General features: G+C 39.0%; 2 protein-coding genes across 5 annotated transcripts in view; one reads left to right on the plus strand and one right to left on the minus strand.

Moving 5' to 3' along the window:
* Positions 1–4,192: 4,192 nt before the first annotated feature.
* LOC122182291 (E3 ubiquitin-protein ligase Topors-like) lies at positions 4,193–8,088 on the minus strand. Its single transcript, XM_042875436.1, has 2 exons — positions 8,051–8,088; positions 4,193–4,857 (listed from the first exon to the last, which is right to left on the minus strand). Exon 2 carries the CDS (start codon positions 4,852–4,854, stop codon positions 4,285–4,287), a length of 570 nt encoding a protein of 189 aa, XP_042731370.1. The 5' UTR covers positions 4,855–4,857; positions 8,051–8,088; the 3' UTR covers positions 4,193–4,284.
* A 6,138-nt stretch (positions 8,089–14,226) lies between these two features.
* Positions 14,227–25,072, plus strand: part of TENT2 (terminal nucleotidyltransferase 2) — a 41,301-nt gene continuing 30,455 nt past the window's right edge. Inside the window, exons 1-9 of one of the 4 annotated variants that reach the window (XM_042875385.1) lie at positions 14,227–14,336; positions 14,501–14,588; positions 15,253–15,327; positions 16,552–16,738; positions 17,061–17,186; positions 19,361–19,604; positions 20,532–20,646; positions 20,766–20,857; positions 21,774–21,840. In XM_042875385.1, coding sequence (XP_042731319.1) covers positions 16,587–16,738; positions 17,061–17,186; positions 19,361–19,604; positions 20,532–20,646; positions 20,766–20,857; positions 21,774–21,840 — 796 coding nt within the window. In that variant the 5' untranslated portion in view covers positions 14,227–14,336; positions 14,501–14,588; positions 15,253–15,327; positions 16,552–16,586. Of the gene's footprint in view, positions 14,337–14,384; positions 14,589–15,252; positions 15,328–16,551; positions 16,739–17,060; positions 17,187–19,360; positions 19,605–20,531; positions 20,647–20,765; positions 20,858–21,773; positions 21,841–25,072 lie in introns of those variants that run through there. The other 3 variants (XM_042875388.1, XM_042875387.1, XM_042875386.1) reach the window with 3 other exon arrangements.

Consider the following 25,072-nt stretch of genomic DNA (forward strand, 5'->3'; position numbering starts at 1 on the left):
ACCATGGACAAACTCACAGCCTCCTCCAGAAAGCTGTTGCATCTCAGTTTGCTCTCTGCAACTGCCTGAAGGGAGATTGTAATGAGGTAGAGGTCAGCCTCTTCTCCTATGTAACTAGTGATAGGACTAGAGGGAATGGCCTCAAGTTGCACCAGGGGAGATTCAGGTTGGACGTTAGGAAATACTTCTCCAGAAGAGTGGTCAGATGCTGGGAGAGGCTGCCCAGGGAGGTGGTGGGGTCATCAACCTGGTGGTTTTCAAGAAGTGGTTATACTCAGTGTTATACTGAGGGACATTTAGTGGGGACTACTGCTGATAGATAGACAGCTAGCCTGGATGGTCTTAGAGGTCTTTTCCAACCTTGGTGATTCTGTGATCATGTGATGAACTTGGTGTCAAAGATGCATTCCTTTGTACTTTTTTTCCAAAGAACCATGCATTTTCTCTTCTTCTTTCTTACATTATATGTCCAGTTTTATCCAGACACATTAATCAAAAACTCCATGGTATGAGGAGGAAATATGTTACGTGTTTTTTCTAAATTCAAAGGAAGTGAATCATCCACGAACAGTAACACTTAAGAGTCTTGACCCGTGCCTTCTTAATTATTTAAAAATAAAGCTAGTCACATTCTGTTTTTGTTTTTGGCATTTGAGATGTTTCTTAGATGTGTCCTCATAACTTGCTCGCATCTCAATACCTTGTAGGCTAATCATAATTTTTTTATTTATCCTTTTGTCAATGGTTTACAGCCCAGTTTGGCTCAGTTCCATGACTAATGGGGCAGGGGGGACCCATGGACCCACGGACTGAGGAAGGGGGAAGAGGAAAAATGGAAAAGTGTAGGGAGATGGGTCTAAAAACAGAAGTGGCAGCGATCTGAGGAGAAAAGTTAATTTACTAAATATGATATTGGAATACAAGATAACACAATACTATGCAATATAATTGGAATTGAAGCTAATAAATCAAATAAAATGAGAGTGAGTGTTCAAAAACCGAAGGCCTTACTCTAATGCTAAAGGTGAGACAGCTAGGGAACACATGCTGCAGAGATGAGCAGAGAGGACATCTGGTGATCTGTGAGCAGTTTTATCTTCCCCTCTGAATGGAAAATGGAAACGAAAAATTCTCTGGGATATGTAGTTATTCTCTTCTGAAACAGGCATAGCCAAAACTATTGACAATCCACAGAATTGGAGCATTAATTCTTTAACTCCCTGTGCACTACATGATGTTATGATGTGGAATACTGGTAACAAAAATCATAAAGCCATGACACCTTTATTTATTTGCTTGTCCTCTGCACAAGAATGGTGTCTTGGAAATCAAAATGTTGAAGTATTTAAATCTATGTAATAGGGAAAATAAAACATACCAGATACAGTAGTTACCAGATTCAATAGTTACACTCTAACTAGATTTTTAGGAGTATGAAATTATTTATGAGTATAAAGCAATCTTCATGTCCTCTCAAGAGGAACTGATGTAATACTGTTTTTAGTACTGTGGATCTTAAAAAAAGTAAAAATAAAAACAAACAAAAAAAATCAAGTGATGAAAATTACAGAATTCAACACATTTATTTAAGCTTTTGGACATTTAATGCCCTCAGTCAGATGCATGGACTTTCCAGTACATATATAACAAACTATGTGTTTACCTGTGTACTGTGTTGCCCTTTGTGTTATTTTTGAGGGTAAGCAATCAATATGTTACTGTCTCAGTTGTTACTGCAAATATATAGAAAGGACAGGTTTTCCCTGTCAATAACAGATAGGAGTTTATGCCACAGGAAGCAATGGTTTATCAAATTTCTAATATTTCGGTGTCTGCTCATTGCCTCTTCTCTAATTGTCCACTAATTATCACTGAGAAGAGTCTGTCTCTGTCTTTCTTACTCCCTCCCATAATCTATTTATATACAATAATAGGATTCACCCCTTAGCTTTCTCTTCTCTGGCATAAGTAGGCAGTTTTAGAATGGAGGACTTTGATACTGTAGAGAAGTGGGTGCAGTTTACTCTTGAATCTCACCAACTATTTAACAAAATCACTGAATGATTGGGGTTGGTAGAGACCCCTGGACCTGCTCTAGCAGGATTACCTACAGAAGGTTGTCCAGGTCCATATCCAGATGGCTGGAGATGATGATGGAGACTCCAACACCTCAGGGCAAGCTCTGGCAGTGTTCAGTCAGAGGGAGCTGCCAGGACTACATTAGTCCTTGTGAGATACAGGGCATAAGCATTTGGGGGTCTACAAATATTATAAGGGGTGTTGTTCAGATACTCATGCTGGGATGTCTTGGTGAAGATCCAAAGGTAAGAGAATGGGATGAGTCCAGATGCATAATGGAGAAAGCAGGGTGGGCAAGAAGACTGACAATCCTAGGAAACTCTGGCTTGGAAAGGACAATGAGAGATGTCCAGGGCAGCCTCCTGTTCCAAGAAGCACCAACAAGGAGATCAGACCAGGGATCACAGACCGAGGACCCACAGGCATCACTGACTCCACACAGGACCACCAAAATTCAAACTCCATGTCTGACATCACTGTCCAAATGTTTCTTGAACTGCAGCAGTTTGAGGTCATGGCATGCACTGGGCAGCCTGCTGCAGTGCCTGACTACTCTCCCTCTTGGGTTCGGACCCTGTCCCCAGCCCCAGCTGCAGCCGCCATCAGGCCTCCCCTCAGCTCCTCTGCTCTGTGCTCAGCACACGCACAGGCCTCACTTGCTCCTCATACATCTTGCCCTTGAGACCTTTAACTATCTTTATAGCTCTCTTTTGGAGGCTTTCTAATATTTTATTTCCTTCTTATATTGTAGCTCTGTCATGGTTTTGGTTGGAATAAAGTTAATTTTCTTCACAATAGCTGATACGTTGCTGTGATTTCTTTTATTTTATTATGAAAATAATGCTGATAACAGACCAGTGTTTTCAGTTGATGCAGAACAGTGCTTACACTTAGTCAAGGACTATTCAGTTTCTTGCGCCACCCTATCAGCAAAAAGTAGGGTATACACAAGGAGTTGGGAGGGGACACAGCCAGGACAGCTGACCTAAACTGGCCAAAGGCATATTCTATGCCACGTAGCCTCCTGCTCACCATTAAGAGCTAGACAAAAAGAGAAAGGGGGACATTTGGAATGATAGCATTTTTGTTCCGAAGAAATTGTTGCACATAATGAGCCCTGCTTTCCTGGAACTGCCTGAACATCTTCCTGATGGGAAGTAGCAAATTAATTCCTTGTTTTGCTGTGCTTTCATGCACAGCTTTTGCTTTACCTAATAATCTGCTTTTATCTCAACCCATGATTTCTTGCGATTTTTCTCTTCTGCCCCCATCCTACCAGGGTAGAGTGAATGATCAGCATCTGACTGCCAGTGTTAAATCACAATGTGCACCCAAAATTGCACAGTCCTCGAGGTGAGACTGCACAGCACACAGCAGATCATGACAATCCCTTCCCTCACCCACTGGCAATGATGGGCCTGGTGCACTCCAGGGTATGGCTGACCCTTTTGGCTGCCTGGGCACACTGCTGGCTCATGCTATACTTGTGGACAGCCAGAACTGCCAGATTCCTCTCTGCAGGGCTGCTCTGCAGTCTCTTGTTTCCGAGTCTGTATGTACAACCAGGACTGCCCAGCTGCAGAATCCAGCACTTGCTCTAGTTGGACTTCATTAGGCTGGTGATTTCCTAGCCCTTCAATCCGTCAAGAATTCTGAAAGAAAGTCAACAGCTCCTTCCAGTTCAGTGCCACCTGCAAAGTTACTCAGTATGTCTTCAATTCATGCATCCAGGTCATTTGTGAAAACATCAGAGAAATGTAGCAGTACCTAAAATGTAGCAGTGGGGAGCCCCCTCTAGTGACTAGTTGCCATCCTGATGTAACATCCTTTGAGCTTCATACGCCAGCCAGTTGTTCACCTGTTGCATTATGCATTTGTCTAGCTGTATGCTAGGAGGCTTTGGGCTTCCTCCAGCCTGCTTAGAAAAAGCTCTAGGGATCCAGGTACAGGGCTACCAGCATGGTTACTCTTTACAGCATCTGCATTAGCAGGTCTTCAGGACACATTCCCTGGCTGATTATTACAAGGCTCAGACTGCCCTCTCCCAGCACTTAGAAGAGGGAGGCAGGAGCAGAAGAACAAAACATGCTCTGTTGCAGCAATTCTAGGAAACAAAATCATAACACACTCCAAGAAGCACATTGCTGAGATAGAACTAGAAAACATTTCCTGCAGACGGTTGTTCTTTGGAATGCTTACGGCTGTTTATTCCAACTCAAGGAAACGCAGGAGCCGAGCACGCAGCAGCAGCATGCTGAAGTTTCTGGGATGCTCATCCACGGGGCTTGGTGGGCGCTGCACAGCATTCGGCTGGGCTGGCTCTCTGAAGGTGCTGGGTGCAGAGATGCCAGAGGGCCCTGCAGGCTCTGTACTCCCTGCTATGGACTGATCATTGCTGTGACGCAGGCGCAGGCTGTAGCGCTGCTGCGGGGATCTGTTCCACATCCTCTCCCTGGCTGCATGCCTCTGGTGATGGGTGAACGTGCTGAGCATGTACTGCTGGTAGTCACCATCTGCTTGCATCGCGCACAAGATGTGGTCAAAAGGCTGCCTGCAGATGGGGCACACAGCATTGATGGCAGCCCACTGCCAGATACAGCTAAAGCAGAAACAGTGAAAGCAGGTGGGCACATGGGCAGCTTGGCAGATGGTGTCCAGGCAGATGGGACACCGGTTGTCTGCTGCCTGACACGGCCCTGCCTGCTGTAGCTTGCTTGCATTGCCCATTTCCGCAGAGCCACTCTGCTTCTGATCCTCCTGGGTGTTTGACGCCATGCCCTGCCAAAAGAAACATTCTAAGTACCTTTTCTTGCGTTGGTAAGAGAAAAGCAAAGGAAAGCTTATAAAGCAGTGGGAGAGAGGAGGGATGGGCACCCCAGAGGGTGCCCTTGCAACTGTAAACCTGTGAGCCATCCAGCTTATCTAGGCTGTGGACACAAAGTCAAGATTGCAAAGGCATAAATGACTGAAAAAGAAATCAATAAAATTGAAATTAATTAAATCATTAGATATTACCAGAAGAAGTCCTGGTGCAATCATCTTTGTTGAAAGAGCCACTAGCTAGTTCAGATTAATAGAAGATACTACTTAGACCAATTAGCAGTCTATCTACCCCTAATTCAGTCTCCAAAATGGCAAAAAGAGAAGCTACAAAAGAAGCCAGCCAATCTACAGTGGTTCTTTCACCCTGCAGTTCCCTATCATCCGCATTATTTTTGTTAAGGGAGTGTCAAATCTTCCTGAAGGATAGAGAAGCTGAAACAAATAAAGTATTTTTAATTTTCCTTTTAATTTCCAGTAGTCACATTCTAATATTTCATAAAATCAATGAGTAACATATTAATGATTATTTGCAGGGTATGACTTTGCAGGAAGTTTGTACTGACATACAGCAGCGGTGCTTAATGGAGTCCTGAACGAGGATTAATGTGTTTTAAGATCTCAGAGTTTTCATTTGAAATTCTTCTCTGACTTCCAAAGATCTAATTTTTTATTCTTTTTTCCTTGTAACAGGTTTTAGCAATGGCTGTAATTGTTTAATTGTTCTTTAAATGTTAAATAACAACTAATATTTCACTCCCCAAAATTGTATTAGTTTATCAATATATTTAAAGCCTGATTTATGACTTTTTAGGGGGCAGTCCTCAATGGCAGTTGTAGGTTCAAGGGTTTTACTTTAGCTGGACATCATGGTCACCTTTTGCAGTATTCATACATCCTAGAAATGTATTTACTATTAACCAAGTAGTGCTGCCAAAAGTGCTACCAGCAGGTTAAGAAATAAAAATTAATGAACTGCATTTTATCTTTTTTTTTTTTTTTTTTTCTTTTAAATACTATTTCGATGACAATCTTCCAAGCTTTAATAAATGTAATGGAAATTTCAGTTGCAAAAGTGCCCCCTCCTGAAACAGGTTGTTCAAGATACCATATGAATTGCGATCATGAACAGAGGATGTCATCTGAGTAATGTACACTTTTCAAGATAACATACTAAAGAAGTTAAACTACTTGCTGCCAGGTCTCCTGACTTGAGGTTTCTCATGTTCAACATCTTTGCACTTCTTGCATATTAACTGAGGAAATGACTAATTAAAAGAAGACAAAACTTCATTAAAAATTGCCCTTTTGACAGGCAGATAATGGAACTTGGAATTGGGCAGGGGAAATCTCAGTTCTACAGCCTAAACAAAAAATTGTAGAGATTTTATACAGTTCTATATAAAACTGATCTGTCAGGAAAGAAAATAGAGTAGAAAGAGCAATACCTATGTTCTTGTGAAGTACAAGATGGAGCACTGGAGGAAACAATGCACATTTGTAAAGAATGAATGCTGTACTTTTATGCTTTGCTGAAGAAGCATGCTATGGTCATAGTGAAAGTACCACTTACATTCTACCTCCTGTAAACTGCCTCTGTTTTCTACGATTTTTATCCATGATGATGCTCCATAAGGTGATAGCCATACTGTACTATTCTAAGAAAAAAAACCCACTCAATTTCTGAGCTGGTAAAATAGCCATAGTATGTTTTCTGGATACACATCATACAGTCACCTTAATATCAACACACAAGTTATTTCCATGGAGTCAGCACAGGTCACACCTGATTTCTAATGTCTGCTGAGTAGCCAATGCAATTAATATGTGTTATAAGTAGCATTTGATATCATTAGAATTCACATAATAAAAAAGAGCACATATAATAGAGTTGTACAAAGAGAAAGTTATTAAAACCAATAGCATACTACCTACTTAAAGGTGTACAGTTAAGGTTTCCATGGCAACCTTAACACTGCACTTCCTGCCTTTTGTATTTTAAAAGCTCATCTTCAATGTTGCTTTAATATAGTATTTTGCACTGAATATTTTTACCAATAGAAGGATTATTTTGAAACCTGACATTTCTAGGACTCCTAATACTAACCCAGTTTGCACAGCAACATAAATTATTCAGAAGAAACTGTACTAATACATATCTCACAACAATTACTGAGCTTCAGGCTGGTGTAATGAGTATGTGGTAGCCTATCTAGAGGTAAGGTGCTAGCAATTTCTCTTTGGAGCCCCACTTTGTTTCCTCCTCAACCCTGGCTGAAAAACTATCCGTCCTAAACAGTTAGATTAAAACTGATTAAAACTAATGGCAGCAAGGAATATGTCTGCAAATGTAAAATGGGAAACATTTGATTATTTGAATTATAGCTCATTAAAAAACTTATACCATAATGGTTTTGAGTAAAAGAAATACTTCAGATTACTGTTGCAGTACACTGCTCATTTTGAACCTCTAACTTTTGACTGGTCTTCTGTTAACTGATTCTGGCAAGAGTGTGCATGGGCACTCCATACACACAGATATCTGCTTGTTTCTTCACTGCTTACACTTCTATAGCGTAATACTAATATAAATGTTAGTAATCTGCATGAGAAGCTTGGGTTTGCAAAGTCAGAGGTCCAACTTTTTACATGCTGCTCTACTTAAATGCTAAGTAAAAAACACATTTTCAGTTACTTCTGTGTTAAGGCTTCAGAGGAAAGCCTCGAAGAAAACACATACAATACGTACTATAAAGTTTATGATACTTTTTATACTGAACAATAGGAATATTCAGATTTCTTGAGTAAAGAATCTGAAACTATAGAACATTTTATTTCAAAGTTTTTACAGTACATAAAAATGTACTGTATTCTGCCAAGTGTACTTAAAACTTGGCAAACTTCACAACAGCTTTTGTGTACAGAGGCCTATAATAACCAGAATAGTAGTGTTTAGTGGTTTAACCTGGCATGCAACTGAGCAACACACAGCTGTTCACTCCCTCCCTCCACAGTGGAATCCAGGAGAGAATTGAAGAAGGTGAATGTACAAGAACTTGTAGGTTATGATAAGAATAGTTTAAGAAGAGAGGAAAAAAAAAAGAGAAAAGATTAAAATACAAAGCAAGTAATGCGCTGTATGATTGCTTACCACCAGACGACTGATGCCCAGACCGTCCCAACGCTGCAGATCTCCTCCTGACCTATTCTCTCTGGTTTTATATGCCAAATGGTTCGAAATACCCCTTTGGCCAGTTTAGGTCAGCTGTCCTGGTTCTGTTCCCTCCCAGCTCCTTGTGTCCCCCCAGCCTCTCACTGGCAGGTCTGTACCAGCAGCTGAAATGTCCTTGGCTCTGCGCAGCCCTGCTCTGCAACGACTGAAACACCGGTGTGTTATCAACATTGTTCTCAGTCTAAATCCAAAACACAACATCAGCTACAGACACATCAGCACACATTTTTATCACTAAAGGCGCTAGAGAATGTTTTTCCATGAAATACCATCATCACATATATCTGAGTGACCAAAATTAGTGTTTAAACATGGAAAAAATTGAACTAAGCAAAATGAATTTTCAGCTGCATTGTCCACAAAGAATAAGCTATCAGAACCAGACATAAAAATGGAGACAGTAAAAAAATGTAACACAACAGAATGCAAGGTGACCACAACGGTCTTTTCCAACCTTAATGATTCTATGATCCTGTAAAAAAAAGAACAGTTCTCACAACCTACTCAATATCTTGCAGTGCAAGGAACTGAAGACAGCAGGTAGCAAGTAGTATTTTCTTTGCTAGCCCACAGTAGGCCACTCCCAACTTGTTCAAATCTCAGTGTCCTAGCTGAGGCATTCAGTATGGTCAGGTCTAACACAGGCATCATACCTAATGTCTCTACAAAAAGCTTAATTCTTTAAGAAAGAAAAAAAATTGTATTTATTTGTCCCTCCATTTGGCTATGCTAATATCTGCATGAAGTTAACCTAATGGTTAAGCGCTGTTTTCAGAGCCATTAACTTTAAATGGTCATTTCTCACCCACTGATAAAAAGACCAAGCCACAGAGAAATGTCTACTTCATAATATTTAGTGTCCTTAGTAAAAATCTGACCCTGAGAAACTGTCTTATTAGGCAAAGCCCTCCAAAGCTTTACTGATTAGTTTAGGAGTTGGGGAACATCAGTATCTCCCCAGGACTACAATGGATTGAAAATAAAGCAAATAATGTGAAAGCACAGTTTTGGAGAGCTAAGAATCGAATAATATCATCCACTGCTTTCAATCAAAATTCAGAACTTATTTTTTAAAATTTGTCTTTATTTGCACAGCAGAGAAAGCAGCAACATTAAGGAAAATACAAAACTTAGAACCTCCTGTTTAAAAGAAGTTGTGTTTAAAGGAATCCAATTACAAAATTTACAATACCAAATCACTGAAGTCATGCAATTGTTAACAAATACATACTAAACTAACTTGTGCACAGCATTAACAACTTAGCATAACGGCCTTGATTTTATTATGTTGTCCCACAACGTCAGAGGCAGATGGTGATGGTACAGCAGTAGAAGATGAACCTTCTTACCAATATCCTGTTATATTTTCTAGTTGTGTGACAGATGGCAGCAGAGGGGCATTCCAACAATTTGGTGTCTGACATGGAAGGGCATGCAGAACAAAGGTGTGTCACTGAATTCCTCCATCTGAAAAATGACACCCAATGATATTCACTGACACTTGCTGAGCATTTATGGAGACCAAACAGTGGATGAGAGCACAGTGAGGCAGTGGATGGTGTGTTTCAGCAGTGCTGACGGTGTGTCACCTCCACAAGCACAGATTTTTATAAGTGCAGCATGATGGCTCTTGTTCATTGCTGGCAAAATTGCTCTCCTCATGGTGGTGACTCTGCTGAAAAGCAGTGTTTTGTAGCTAAGATTTTCCTCCATTAAATAGCATTATTGTGCTGTTTGTATCTGTTGGAGTTTCCATGGAAACAAATAGGAAGCATTACTTTTGGAGCAACACGTGTGTTTTTCTTGCATAGTCACTATATATTTCAATGTCAATGTCTATGGAATACTCACTGCTTTTCAAATATAGTTCACTGCAGATTGTGTGATATGCATACGAGCATATAAAACCTTACTGTAATAAAGAAATACGTCACCTTATTTCTCAAATAAAGAGAAAGTACATACAGGCATAACACTATTATTATTAAACCTGGTTCAACATTGAACATCAGAATGAGGCTGTCACACAATGAGGAAGATATAATGCATTTGTCTAATTAAAAACAAAGAACAATTAAAAAAAAAAACATTCATTTTGCCCTCAGTATTTATTTGCAAAACTTTTGGATCATGTTTTTAATGCAGTAGATACTTACATGTACGCCTGAGAACCTATAGCAATAGATTTGTGTACACCTGACTTAAGTTCTTATTAATATCTTGTATTGTTTTCCTGAGAAAAGCTGCTTTTTGCCTCATACATAAAATTTATTTTAGACCTAAGTCTCTGGTTTGGCATCAGTCCCAGAATATCCTGGTTGCTAAACAAATGGCAAAGTATATCATATGGATATCATCATGAAAAAACTGCAGTCTTCACTGTGGATTCTGCATCATATTAATCTCCTTTCAGCTCCGTTCATTTCATCGTAGTTACATTTCTTATTTTAATTTACTTACCATGTTAGGTCTCAGCACAAAATATGAAAATGGCATATTTATAATGAAATGCCAGTTTCATTATTTTAGACCTGGCCCTAACATGAGCAACATAAAAAGTGATACATTCCGGCTGTTTCTGATACTGAAAAATGCTTTAAGAAAGTTGATTTGTTTCCCAGTGAGGAGAGCATATGGCTGCTTGCTGTTGTAAAGCATATTCTAAACATACAGCTGGCTGAGTTCCCATACATCTTGCCCAGTGTAAACAGAGTGAGAAAAGAGGCTGTAGACTTCTTAGGAATTTTAAGGTTTCCATAGAAGAATAACTTTTTCCTCTGTTTGGTTTTGTTTATTTTTTGCCTTTTTTTTTTCCTACTCCAGCTACTGAATTTTGAACTCCTTTGATCAAACTTTTCAGAACTATTTACCTTCAAATAGTACCCAAATTTGGAGTATTTCAACTCTAAAGAAGTTTCAGAAAACCACAAAACAAAAACAAACAAGAACTTTAATGTTGTTTAATTATTTCCTTTCCATAACAGAGATTTTAACTACTGTACTGGAGCAGTAATAAGAACTGCTGTATCCAGAATTAGGTTCTGAAAGTAATTTTCTTCCCTACCCAACATAAATAAATGTTATTTACAGTTTTTAGAGGCAAAATTCAGCCATCTGCTTCTATTAAGGATTACAAACTTATTTCATTGTTCAGTTTCTTCGCTGTTGTTCCAATAAATTTGCATAACAAACTGTTCTAATAATTGTACCATATTTATTCTAAAACAATATTATCTTTGGAGGCAAGAAGTACACGATGAATCCTAATCCTATCCTATTCTGGAGTTCAGCTGAAATCTCTAGTGCTAGTTTTCAAACCCCCTGTTGCTCAGCTCTGATTATCTCTTGACAAGCAACCTGATTCTTCACAAGAATGACTAAAACAAAAAGTAAGGCTTTGAAGCTCTTTTCTTATACAAGAGGATCTATGCTATCTGTTAACTCTTAGGGATCACAATCAGGAGCAGGATGGAAGAATGCACACAATGAAAAAAAAGCAGAATAGCTCTCTTGTCAAAGCACAGAGATCTGCCTCATAGGGCTGTTGCTGATTTGTAAAACACTAGGTTATTTCAAGTCCTTCATAGAAAAGTGTAGCTATTTTGAAAAACAGGTGAACAGTCTGAACAACAACAACAACAAAAGTATCTGTTACACTATTTATTCTCAGTTCTACCTCTCCTCAGGGTGCAAGTATTTCAGCTCATTCTTGCTTTTGCATTCATAGTCTTCGTACATCTACCACCACTCGGAGCGAAATCCTGATTTCTTTACCCAAATATTATATTATTGACTAACTTTGGAACTTAATTCTGAATTTGATAGCAATTAAGCTATCAATTAAAAATACCTGCACTGACTGCCTGCTCTCTAGGTCTCACTTGGCACTGCTCATCAGTGGGACAGAACTGCCACCTACTCCTCCCCATCCTGCCACAGAAATGTCACAGCCACACGCTGTACAAGACACAGCTTACGGCATGGTTGTCCAACCTTTTGGCTTACTTGGGCCACACTAAATGAATGGGAATTGCCTTGAGATACATATAAAATATATAATTAATGTATTATATAACAAAACTTACTTTTACTTTGTTTTTTTTTTTTTTTAATTAAAATATATATTAAAAAATCAACACAATCATAAAACTAGTGCTATGTTTGGTCTTGTTTTTGTGTGAATGCACCAAGTGGTTCAGTGGCAGTGGATTAGATTTTTAGTTAAGTTCTAAAGGCGTCCGTCAGAGATTTCTGATGAAATATTACTCTTCCTGTGCATCATCCTTGACAGTAATTTTTCTCAAATGCACATACTGCCAAAAAGCGATGACATGAATAAGGTGTGACTGTGAAGAGAGAGAGATTTTTCTCTAGTAAAAGAGAGCTTATGAAAGTCTTGCAAGGAGACAGGACCAGATTCTGAGTTAAATGTCTGATTGCAACTCTATACATATCATAAGGAAATTTGCAAGCAATGCATTTATGTCAACTGAAAATGGAGTCCCAAATATATAAAAAAATAACTTTTTTGGAAATCTTGAAACCTGCTCTCATATTTATCAAAATGTAATGCACAGCTGCTTATTTTTCACTGTTCACAGAAGTGTGTTCAGCCAATGCATCAAAATGCATGAAATTATTTGCTATAAATTAAGCTTGCCATAACTTAAGTTTTGTTTCAAATGCTGTTGTTGTCTGAAACTAGACACAGCCAAGGTTATTTTCATTTTGAAGACACATGCTCAACTCATCTAAATGAGCAGTCCCAAGCATAAAAATGCTAAAGTAGTGAGCTTCTTTTAATCTTCAGATTCTGGCAGAAATTTTCCTTTTGATTCCGCAAAAGGGCTTGTTTTCACTCTGCAAATCATAAAGCTTAAATTTTTAGCTTTTTACATTGACTTAACCACCTTCCTTCAGAAAAATGATGACCCCATAATCAGCAGCTATACTTTTAAGGATCTCCCGGAATTGGTGATGATTCAGTCCCTTGGACTTTATGAAATTCAGAGTTTGATGACTACTTCCATGACATTATTGCATTCTTAAAGCTTTTAGACACAAATTTTCCTCATGTCTGACATGGTGATATTTCATCAAACCTAAGTTGTTAGTGGTAACTGCATCTTCTTCTATTAAGCTCCTCTTTTTTACCAATCATCACTGGGGCACTATCCAGTAGCTACACCAGATATGTTGACAAAGGTTAAAGAAAAAAAATTTTTTTTTTTTTTAACTGCTTCCTACAAATCAAGAGATTTAATTGCGTCATTCAGTGTCACCCAGGAAGCCATTTTTTTGGTGACATTATATTCAATACTTCGAATGAAAAACGCAAGTTGAGTTCTATCTGTAGAAGCAGTAATTTATCACCAAAGCATAAAACTTGAAATCAGCAGCTTTGTTCTCCACATCTTTTTTAATAGATGTTCCTGTTCCTTTAGTTCACCCGGCTGTGGACTGGTGAGATTAACTGATTTCAAAAAAATCTTTTCTTAAATCAGGACACTTCTGTGTGCTGTGCTTTCCATACATTGCTTAACAAACTCAATGACAGGAAATGGTTTTGATTTTTCTGTAATCACATCTGCTAACCTAACTAGCTTTTATAACAGAATCCATTTGAAATTCAGCTTAAAAAATTTGCTGAGCTGACACTTTTCAGTTCGGCTATTTTGTCTTTACAAAGCATTCCTTGAAACACATGGAATTCGCCACCACGTCTGCCTTTTCCAATTGTCATCTTCGATAGCGGGCAGGATTTCCTTGCAAGTTATCAGGGCGCCATACCGTCAGCAGCCGGCCCCGGGGCAGAGAGGCCGCCATGATGACAAGGCAGTACGGGGCGCGGGCGGCAGCGCGAGCTGTTCTGGGCCGCGGGGAGGACGAGCCCGGCCTACAGCGACCGCTGCCAGACCGCACAGCCCGACGAAGGCGTTCGCTCCGCTTCTTTACAGGCAGGCGAAGGAGCCGACGCCGCTCCCGGCCAGGAGCTGAGCCGCAACCCCACGGCGACACCCCGCCGCCACCGCCGCTACCGGCTACCCGTCACTGGCGACAGCGCATGCGCCGGGTGGGGAGGGCCGGCGGCGCTGGCTCTTCCTGCCGCCCGGTGTAGATCCGGGTGAGGGCTCGCGCCCGGCGAGGGGGCTGACGGCCCGTTTCCGGTTTTGTCGTGCTCGGCCGTCTGCGAAACGCGGTCGAGGTGGGTGCTGCGGGTCACTGCCCGAGCCCGACGTGAGCGTGCCGGCGGGGCTCGTGTCGTGGCGGAGCCGGACCTGGGCCGGGCGGTGGAAGGGCCTCGCGGCCAAGCCTTCGGGCTCGCTCGCTGAGGAGGAGTGCCGGCAGTCCCTTGTTTACCTCCCGCAGAAGCACGCGCTTGTCTGAAGGAAGTGCCCCTCTGAGGGACCGAGCCTGAGCTGCAGTGCTCCTGGAGCACCCCGCCGTCTCAGTCGAGGTACTGTCCGGAGAGCCGCCTAAGTGCAGCCGCAGCTCCTGTGGGGCAGCGGAGGTACTGCGTTGTGCCGAGCTTCGACTGAGGGAAACTGCTTCACTGCTCGTCGGGTTCCGAGTCAGGGAAACTGCTTCACTGCTTTTGGTTCCCCCCTCTCTCTCTGTCCCTTCCCCCCTTTCTGTAGTTTCCCTCTCTGCTATTTGCAGTCTAAAAATGGAAAACCTGTTGCTGTAACAGCTATATCCTCAGTTGTGATGCGAGGCTCTGCTAAGTTGCTGATCGAATATATCTGTCACCTTCTGTACAGCATATTTAATGCTGTAGAAGCACCTGAGGAGATCAGAGAGAGCTGTGGGGTGCTACCTGTTGTTAAGCTGCTGTCTGTGGAAATAGGAGTGTTTACGGGACTTGCATCTGTGAAGATTAAGTCCCTCCATTAACAAATTACACATTTCTCACTGTAATCCTTACTGAGTCTGTTTCCTCTCTTAACGCAAGTTTCATGCATGTTTTGTTTGTACTTTTCCATGGGTTTGAGGCTTAAGTGTCATTAAGACTACATACAAACGTCAGGTAACAGGGAGCAGTGGGAGAGGGAGAGAAGGACAAGTGGCCTTTCGTCGCAGGAGCTGTGCACAAATAAACTCCTTGCACTTGTTTTGCATAGGTTCTGTGCTAATGCTGCTTGCACCATCTGCCAGAGCTGTCTGAGGAGGCCGGAACACAAAGACATTTTGCAGTGGTAGGTGAAAGATGAGGTCAAGACTGTGGCAAATGTGTCACCTTACTACAGTGAAACTAGAAATAACTGGTTTTATTTCATGCTGTGACAGAATAGCTACTAATGTAACTGTTAATACAGTGATTTGTTTGATAATTAAGAGAACCTAGAAGTGGTATTTTATCGCAAACTTAGATACTGTGTAATACTTCTTGCAGTTGCATTACTATGGCATTGGTTAGACAGAAGGTTTTGATACAATAATGAGGGAAACACTGCCATTACTCTTCTGATTTTTGAATGTTTAAATGTTTAATAAACTTCTCCTTGTTTACAGGGTTCTTATATGAGCTCCAAGGGGGGGAAAAAAATACAAAACAAAACCAATAATTGAAGAAACCTCAAAATTATACCAAGTTTTCACTGTAGCTGAGAGAGGTATAGAGTATTGATAATTGGTATTTAAAATCATATCATCTGGTCTTGACTTGTAAATTCTGAGTTTTTGTTGTTGCCATCTTAGAAGTTGAACCTACAGTGCAGTACTGAGGATCTGTAATTCAGCAGTTGAACGTGTTGCACAGACAAAGATTCCTTCAGTAGTTCTGTTAAAGCATAGTCCATGCAAATAGCAGTCAATTGTGCCAGAATAAATTTTAAATTTAAAAGAAAAAATTAACTTTACTGTTACGGAATCCACTGTATAAACATATGTATAAAGCTATGCTATGTATTTATTTTTAAAGTATTAGTAGATTACTTTCCAATTGCTGTTATCTTTCTGCAGCTTCTTTGAATATCATGCAAAAAAGCTAATTTTGCTTATGCTTGGTGATCAGCAGCATCTGCATGGTCTTATGATGGAGTATGTTATAAACATTGTTTTTGAATAATTGGATTATGAAACACTTTCCATTCAAATAAATTATTTTTCCTTGAGATTATAAATCTTAAATTTTGTTTCATGGATTTTTTTCTAAAATTAAGAGTAAAGTGGAGGGGAGCAAACAAAAAAGCAAATTTTAAAATAAATAGATAGTAATTGTGAAACTTGGAAAATACAGTGTTTTTATTTTTCCATCTTGTCCTGAAAGGAGATGCAGCTCCTTTGCAGCGTGCAATCATAATTTTCTTAAGCAGTAGATAGAAAAATATTCCAAATAATGCAGAGTTTTAAACTCTAAAGTTTAGGAGGTAACTCTTATTTGTTGCCTATTTTCATTTGTTTATTTGCTTTTCTTGAAGGTAAAAGGATACATGTTCACCTTTAGCAAAGGAGCATGTTCCCAAACTCCTCCAACTTGGGTCGTCCACCCTTTCCTCCTAAACATCTACAACAGAATAATTTCCTCAATAAGGTTCCTTTAAACGTACGACCTGTTCTCTCCCACCAGCAGATTATTAATGCTCATGTTAACTTTCAGAATGCAATGTAAGTATGGTAAAATCTGTTATTGGAGATTGAATTGATGAGTACTGTTAACTGTCTTTTGAAAGAAGTATTTCTATTTGGGGGGATATTTTTTAGTGTTTTTAACATTAAACTTTGTTAGACTTAAAGATTGGAGTGTGCCACACGTAAAACAGAGCTGTATAATTTCTTGCACTGATTTACAAGTTTTAGTGCTCTGCCGTGTTGTGTGTACTGTACAAGGTGCCATTGCATCAGTTAATAATACAGAGCAAAATAAGCAATTCATAAAGAGTTTTAGTCATGTTTTAGTCATTATGTGAATAACAGTTATAGACTGTAGTCTTTCCAGGGCTTCGTTGGGTGGAAACCTTGCGACTGCACTGGCTCGTACACCGCAACCATTGACTTATGGAAATGGCAGTCCAGTGAATACATCTGCTCCTTCCCCGACATTCCGAGGAAAAAAGTAAGATGGATGGGGAAGTGGGTGGGTGTGCAGTTAACTCTGGTTGTACTGAGCATGTGACAAAGTTTATTCAATACTAATTTTTTTGTTCAAGTTGCATTTAGTTAGAAAATTTGTGAATATTGAACAGAACTGATGATTTTCTTCCCTCCCTTCCCCTCATCTCCATGTCATGGAACTTCAAAACATTCTTGTATATGCTGTTTAGAATTTTAGTCCTCATAAGTGGCTTGGTACATGTAGTTATCTTTCCAGCAGTTGTGGCCTTATGGAACTGTGGCTTGTGTATTTTCTTTTTATGCCTTGATAGCTTATATTCTTTGTATGCTTGACTATGGGAGGATTTGTGTCAGTGAGTGTTCTCTTCTGTATATTTGCAAGTTAAAACTGTGCAGTGTTTGTGGAAACAGTAAATGTTTATTCTGTTTTTCTTAATTATGCAGTGTTTTGGCTTTTGGTGTCTGAATTTAGGACTTTGTATTTAAGTTTTGTGGGTTTTTAGGAGGAAACAATTTGTATGGAAACAATTTGCCTGCTTCTCAAAAAACAAATGTAGGTAATTTTGTTTCTTCAGCTGCAAGAAGAAAAGGAATTTCAGATGTGAGCATGGTTTTCTCTTGGCATTTTAGAAAAAGATTACTTATCTTCCTTAGGAGTTCTGAAATAGTAGTTGATACATGTTAGCACACTTTTTAACAATTTCGTGAATCATCTGATACAGAGCATATGTCGTAATCTTTCTTCATATTTATTTCTTATATGCAGTTTCTCAACCAGGTTTTTAACAGAAAGGAACTGTATATGAAAACATGGTGTTTAACTGTAATTGAGCATATAGGCATTGCGTGAACTAGAGATGTTCCTGGTTTCATGCTGCAGCACGCATGCTTTTTTCCTCTTGAAAAGCTGTGTCGCATTAAAAGATTTGCAGACAAGTAGTTAATCCTTGGATCTCAAGTTGACTCTTCTTAAGCTATTTCTGTTGAAACAGTCTCATGTTTGGATTTAACATTACACTGTGAGTTCCTTTAAGACTGAGGGTAGGGAATGTTACCAGAACGTCTCTCACACTTGAAAACTGAAATGATAATTTGAGGTCTCTTAAGTAGAATTTTGTATTTCATTGATAATACTACCTGTCCTGGTCCCTAGACTACATTGCTGCCAGCTTTTCTGATAGCAAGAAGTAATTCCAGTTTCACTGATTCTTAATTCATTGACACGAGTACGCTTGATTTCATGTTGGCTTTTTACTTAGTACGTGAACACTATTGTGCTAGTTAGCTTATATGCAATACTAGGTGCATAAAAGTTGAATGTCCTTGTATTTACTTTTCTGTGGGTCGTTCACAATATTCAAACCTCAATCAACTTTCAGTACAGTTTATTCTATATAAAAATTCAGATGCAAAGGGACTTTCTGTTAAGATCACTGTGTTCTTAAAGATAGACAAATTCCTGTGACAGGTGAATTACGGGGGAAATTTACAAGTTTGTGTTTGAAAATAAAATGTTATTTTTAGGTATGGCTAACTAGTATCATTAGTTTGATTTGTCAAAAAAAAAAAAAGTGTTTCTTTTTTTGCCTGGATGACATTTTACTGTCTATAATCTAAGCCTGCACTGACATATGCTACATTTGTGTTGGTTGTTTGGTTGAGTTTTTTTTTCTCCCCTTCCCAATACTGATTTTATTAACCTCTTTATTAACCTATTAACCTCCTGAGTATTCAGGATGCGCAGAATTTCCTCATTGCACTTCTTTTACACAGATTAAGTGCAAATTTCTTTTAAATATATTTTACAAAAAATAAGAAGTAGATGGCCACAAAAATAGCATGATCAACATTCATCTTTCCTAGCCGCCCTGCCTAACTAAGCTTGACATTTAGTTTCAGCTGGTTAGTATAAGTACTTTTGGTGAGTGGTAGCGTCAGTTCACTTAAATGGAAGCTGCACTTCTGCCATTCTGTGTTCCAGGTTAATTCCATGTTCCAGGTTAATTTCCCCTGAAACTTAGGATGGACATACTGTCTGCTCTGTAAAAGAGTGAATCAGTCATGTAGTTAATCATTAGTGTTTGTTCTTTGCAGTAACTACTACTCTTTAGTCATAGGTTGAAGCTTGCAAAAAAGCTTGCAAAATACTTTTTTTTTTTCCTTTTTTTTCTTTAGGAGACTAAGTGAACAAAGTGTTCCATATGATGTCAAACGACAGCGATATCGTTCACCTCGCCGTGAAACACCTGCAGTTAACCAAGCAGTGCCTTCAATAGAAGAAAGTGCATGTTTGTTTTCAGGATCATCTCCATTGTTCAATGTGTGTTATGTACCAGATTTAAGTATACGTGTTCCTCGATTGCAAGATATTTCATTTCTGGACGTTACAGAAACAACACTTCCTCTGGCCAAAGATAAGGTATTGTCTGTCTGTGACCGTGTTTGGTATCTACCTTCTGCATATGCAGGATACAGAGTTGCTGAGGTGGGCCAAAAAAATTTCACAAAGATTCTTTAACATTGTCACAATGTCTCAGATGCTGAGCTGTCCTTAGAAGGAATATCAACAACTGTAGCTGCCACTGAGATCCTTGGCATTTGAAACATTTTTCAATAGTCTAGGTGTTGTTTGTGTAAGCTGTTCGCTTTTGACATTGAGGATGTCTACATGTCAGTTTTAGAAACAGCAGAAGTTGGAAGGAGGGAAGAGAAGGAAAGAAGGAAGAAGAGTTCATTAGTCAAAGGATATGGGAGCAGGGAGAATTCTGATAAAATCATCGAGTAACATCAGAGAAGCTCATTTCTTCTTTTTTTAATAAAAAAACAAAAGCTTTTGTTTAGTCAGTGTTAATGTTTTATCTGCACCAACATGACAGAAGATTTATTTTAATATTTATGTATGTTTATTAATGCATATAATGGTGGTGGATGAAGAGGATCAGTTAGTATCTGTTTTCACTAGAGATCTGATTAGTTCTTTAATCATTGGCATTGTGCAAAATAATGATGCCAACATAAGTCAGTTTTAATACTTCATTTTGTCCTACTTACTTCTAGGCAAACAGTTGATATTTAAGTCAGCAGAAGATATTCTTGGTCTTTTACTGCTTTTCCTTGACAGGCTGAAGATAATGGTTGAACAATTAAAATACATAAATAAAAATAGCAATGATTTCTTCAGGGCAGATGTTCAGGATGAATTTAAGTGAACTAAAATGATGGAACAGATCATGTGAAACAATACTGACTTGTGTTTTTTTTAAACTCAGTTTTCTGTTTTTTCTTATGATTGCAAGAAGAAAGAATGTTCACTTCATTTATCTTTACTTTTCGAATGTGTGTCAAGTTAAGTCAGCAGGTTTTGGAGTTGTTTCAAGCATGCCAACAGCAGACGTGTGATTTGAATAGAAAAGAGCTCTGCAGATCAGAACTCCAGAGGGAAATTCAGCGAATTTTTCCATGTATGTTTTGAATTTGATTATTTAATATTGGTTTGAATGTTGCTGAGGTTCACAATTCTTCCTTACTCTGAGTTACAACGTGTCACACTAGGTTTTATCCTGTGGTTCTTTTTGTACAGGTAGCAGGCTCTTTTTGGTTGGGTCCTCTCTGAATGGATTTGGCACTCGTACAAGTGATGGGGATTTATGTCTGGTGGTTAAAGAAGAACCAGTAAGTAATTAAATATATATTTTTATGTGTATAGTTAAAGTCTGATCAGATGCACTCTCTCTAATAACTTGAACACTTTTTATTCAATAACATTTAAAAACATATGTGCTTTTATAAGGCTGGCTTCTAAAATGAAAGAAAAATGTCAATACTCTTTTGATTGGATAACATCTTTTTGCACTGATTATAGCTATGATTCGTGGGTCTCATAACATTGCACATACTAAATTAACCTTATAAACTCTTTAACCCGGCAAAGTATTCTGAAAATGAGCTTTGTCTTCATTTCACAAATGGAGAGAGCAGAACAGAAGTAGGTTGCCTAAGATTATTCAGAAGGTTGTCTAAAGAACACTGAATTCATTTTAGATGCAGGAACTACTTTTAAGAAGTGCAACTTTGTCATTTATTATTTAGATTCTTAGTCACCTATTTCAATGAGCAGGCATAAGAAGGATTTTGATATGCGAAATAACAAGAAGTTTTGTAAAAGTAAAATTTTAATTGAGAGAATTGATTGAACAACAAAAAAAACCCACTTAAATAGAGCATTATGTTGAGGGAACTGGAGCATAAACAAAAAGGAAGGAAACAAATTACATTTTTATATGGGTGGGGTTGGTTCCCCTTCATGTTCTATATCTGGATGTGTAATAGTTACTTAGCATATTGGATATAAATTGGGTATGTTTTATCTGACTTTTACTGCACTGAACACGTGATGATGAATGTGTTGGTATATCTGTTTGGTATATCTTGGTTGGTATATCTGTGTCTTACTGTGTGAATTGTTGGATGTTTTCTGTGCTGTTTATTTTTTCATAGTTTGAGAAGTAAAGCATGCTTGTTGCATAAGGATAAGGAATTTAAATTGGAGACAACAATGTTTTTCTTTAACTTCAGTATTATATTTCAGGTGAATCAGAAGACTGAAGCAAGGCATATACTCAGCTTAGTCCAAAAACTCTTCAGTACTAAACTTTGTAAGTTCCAGACTACAGTGAGGTGGTAAGACTATTGGCATTTTTAGAAGTTTTGATGCACTGTTATAACAATTTCAATTGCATTTCTGTTGTCAAGCTTCTAATCACAGTATTATTTGAAGTTAAAAATACTTAATGTTACTTATAGTGTGAGATGGCACTGATAGGTAGTAAATAAAGAAGCCTAAATGTTGCTCCCGAAATTAGTAAGCTTCAAGTATGGGCAGGATCTCAGATGATTTTTGCATCATGAAGCATAACTAGGAGTGGAAAGAGAGATGTGAGGAAAGTGGTTTTCCTTTTTGGAAACCTCTGTTAGTGTACTAGCTAGTGTACTAGCTTTTTTAGAATGCATTGCATTTCTGTGGACGGAACTTTAAGAATTTTGTAAAGTAAGCTGTCACTCGCAGAAGACTGTGAAGTTTTTTTGTTTGTTTTTTCTTTGTGGTCTTGATACCTGTAAGATAGTTAACTAGGGTGCCTAGAGAAGAAAATTTAAGTGTTAACAGTACCAAGACATATAGGAGGAATAAGTCAATTTGTGGTTTTTATGATTTGTTCAGTGTCCTTTCAGATGAAAATGGGGTTGTTCTTGATCTAAAAGTAAATGCCTCCTGCATGAAAGAGGTTTTGCAACACTACAGGCTTGGAGCAGAGTGACTGGGAGACTGTGCAGAGGAAAAGGACTTAGGGATGTAGGTCAACACTTGGCTCAGTGTGAGGTAGTAGTGTGCCCAGGTGGCCAAGAAAGCCTGTGGCATCTTGTCTTGTTTCGGAAATAATACAGCCAGCAGGCACGGGAGGTGATCCTCCCCCTGAATTCATTCAGCTGTAGTGTATTGAGTTGAGTATTGTGTTCAGTTTTGGGTCCTTCATTACAAGAAAGACATGGAGGCCCTGAAGCGTGTTCAGAGAAGAGCAACAGAGCTGTCGGGGGTGTGGAGCATAAGCCTTACGGGGAGTAGCTGAGGGAGAAGGAATTGTTTAGTCTCAGGGGAGCCCTCTCCTCTGAAGGGAGGTAGTGGTGAAGTGGGGTCAGCCTCTTTTCTTTTTATACCTAGTGACAGGAAAGGGGATGGCCTTAGGTTGAGCCAGAAGAGGTGCAGGTTGGGTATTAGGAAGAACTTGAAAAAGTGATCAGGTGTTGGAACAGGCTGCCCAGGGAGGTCCTTGAGTCACTGTCTGTGGAGGTGTTCGACAAACATAAAGATGTTGAATTAAGAACATGGTTTAGTGGGCTATATTGGTGGTAGGTGGACAGTTGGATTAGATGATCTTAGAGGTCTTTTCCAAAGTTAATGATTCTTTTATTCTAGGGTTTTATACCACTACTTGAATTATTAAAAATATTAAATATTTATATTAATTTTATATTAATTTTATTATTTTATATTAATTAATATTAATAAATATTAAAAATCATGTCATTTACTATTACCAGTGACTGTCCCTCTAGTTCTCAGTCTTGTGATACAGTCTTTGATGGCACTACTTACTCCTGCAATGGCAATGGGAACTGTAAATCTTTGTGCAGACTTCAGAATTTCTTTACAGGCAGATGTGCATATATGGCCTAGAAGCCCAGTGGCATCCTGGGGTGTAGCAGAAAGGGTGTGGTTAGTAGTTGAGAGCGGTTCTCCTTCCCCTACACTCTGCCCTGGTGAGATTGCATCTGCAGTGTTGTGTCCAGTTCTGGAGCCCTCAGTTCAAGAAAGATAGGGAACTGCTTGAGAGAATCCCGCGCAGAGCCACAAAGATGATTAAGGGAGTGGAGCATCTCCCTTACAAGGAAAGGCTGAGGGAGCTGGGTCTCTTTAGCTTGGGGAAGAGGAGACAGAGATGACATCAGTAATGTTTTTACATATGTAAGGAGTGAGTGTCAGGAGGATGGAGCCAGGATCTTCTCTGTGACATCCAAAGAAAGGATAAAGAGCAGTGGATGTAAGCTGGAATGTATGAGGTTTCACATAAACATGAAAAAACTTCTTTACTGTGAGGATAACAGAACACAGGAATAGGCTGCTCAGAGAGGTTGTAGGGTTCTCTTTTCTGGAGGCATTCAAAATCCTCCTGGATGAGTTCCTGTGTGACCTGATATAGGTGTTCCTACTCTAGCAGAGGGATTGAACTAGGTGATCTTTCAAGGTCCATTCCAATCCCTGACATTCCATGATTCTATAATCTTTCAACCTGTTCTTCAGGAGCTTACTTGAAGAGCAGACGTGTTAGCACAGGCATCTGATATTTAATTACTTATTATTGCTATTTTGTACTGATTGTTGTTTAAGTAGTCCAGAGCTTAGACTGGTACACTTGCAAGTAATACAAGTAATTTCCACTGCTGAGAAATACAGTGATAAATTAGTTTGTTTTCAGAGGCCAGAAAGGGAGCACTTACTTTCTCACTCTCTCTTTTTTTTTTTTTTTTCTTTTTTTTCCTTCAAAAGATGTTTGAGAGAGTTTTAGACAAAAACAAGTTTGTTTTCCAGGGTACTGCTAACAGAAAGACATTCCTGTCCTTCAGGGACAACAGTCCCTGAAAGTTTTTCTTCTGCTATTATCCTCTTCGAATTGTTTCCCAATTCTCTGTTACATTGCATGTGCTTTTGATAAACATTATTTAATCCAATTGCTCTGTGGAAGATGAGGCCAGACAAAATGCTGATACTACTGCTCCTGGCTAATTCTGTAAGTTGTGGTATGTAGACCTCTGAGGTCATCTCGTAATTTTAACACCACTGTGGACATAAATTCATGTATCTAGCCATCTATCTTGTGTCATGTAGATGGAGCTGGTAGGATAAGGTTCAGAAGCGTTCACGTGACTTAAAATGAAAATGCTTTTCTGTATAATATCTTTTCATTTGTATTTAATTCACTTACAGGCTTCTTTTCAATTGCGCTGAAGTTCAGTACAAGGAGGTTTTCCAGTTACTCTGATGAAAGCTTATTTAAACAAATATAATTCTTATTCACAATTTAAGAATAGCTTGTGTGATTTGAAAAGGAATAGTTATCTTGTTTTCTTTCCCCAAGCTGGCCCTCAGAATCTAAATTCATATGCATTCTCTTCGCCTCTAGGAAAGCAATATTAGTTTCTGTGGTGTCTTGTGGGCACTCCTATAGATTTGTGGATTCAGGCTTGATTTGCACAGAAACTGAGGAAATGTGCTTCTTAAAACTAAGTTCTTAGTCTTGCATTGTGTAGGAGTTAAAGGGCTAGAAAGAAGTT

Source organism: Lagopus leucura, unplaced genomic scaffold (genome assembly GCF_019238085.1).
Source record: "Lagopus leucura isolate 7727_CA_CO unplaced genomic scaffold, USGS_WTPT01 Super-Scaffold_100014, whole genome shotgun sequence".
Taxonomy (NCBI): domain Eukaryota; kingdom Metazoa; phylum Chordata; class Aves; order Galliformes; family Phasianidae; genus Lagopus; species Lagopus leucura.

Excerpts from the sequence above, each read along its gene's own strand:
- LOC122182291 (XM_042875436.1), bottom strand. The coding sequence starts at position 4,854 with ATGGCGTCAAACACCCAGGAGGATCAGAAGCAGAGTGGCTCTGCGGAA.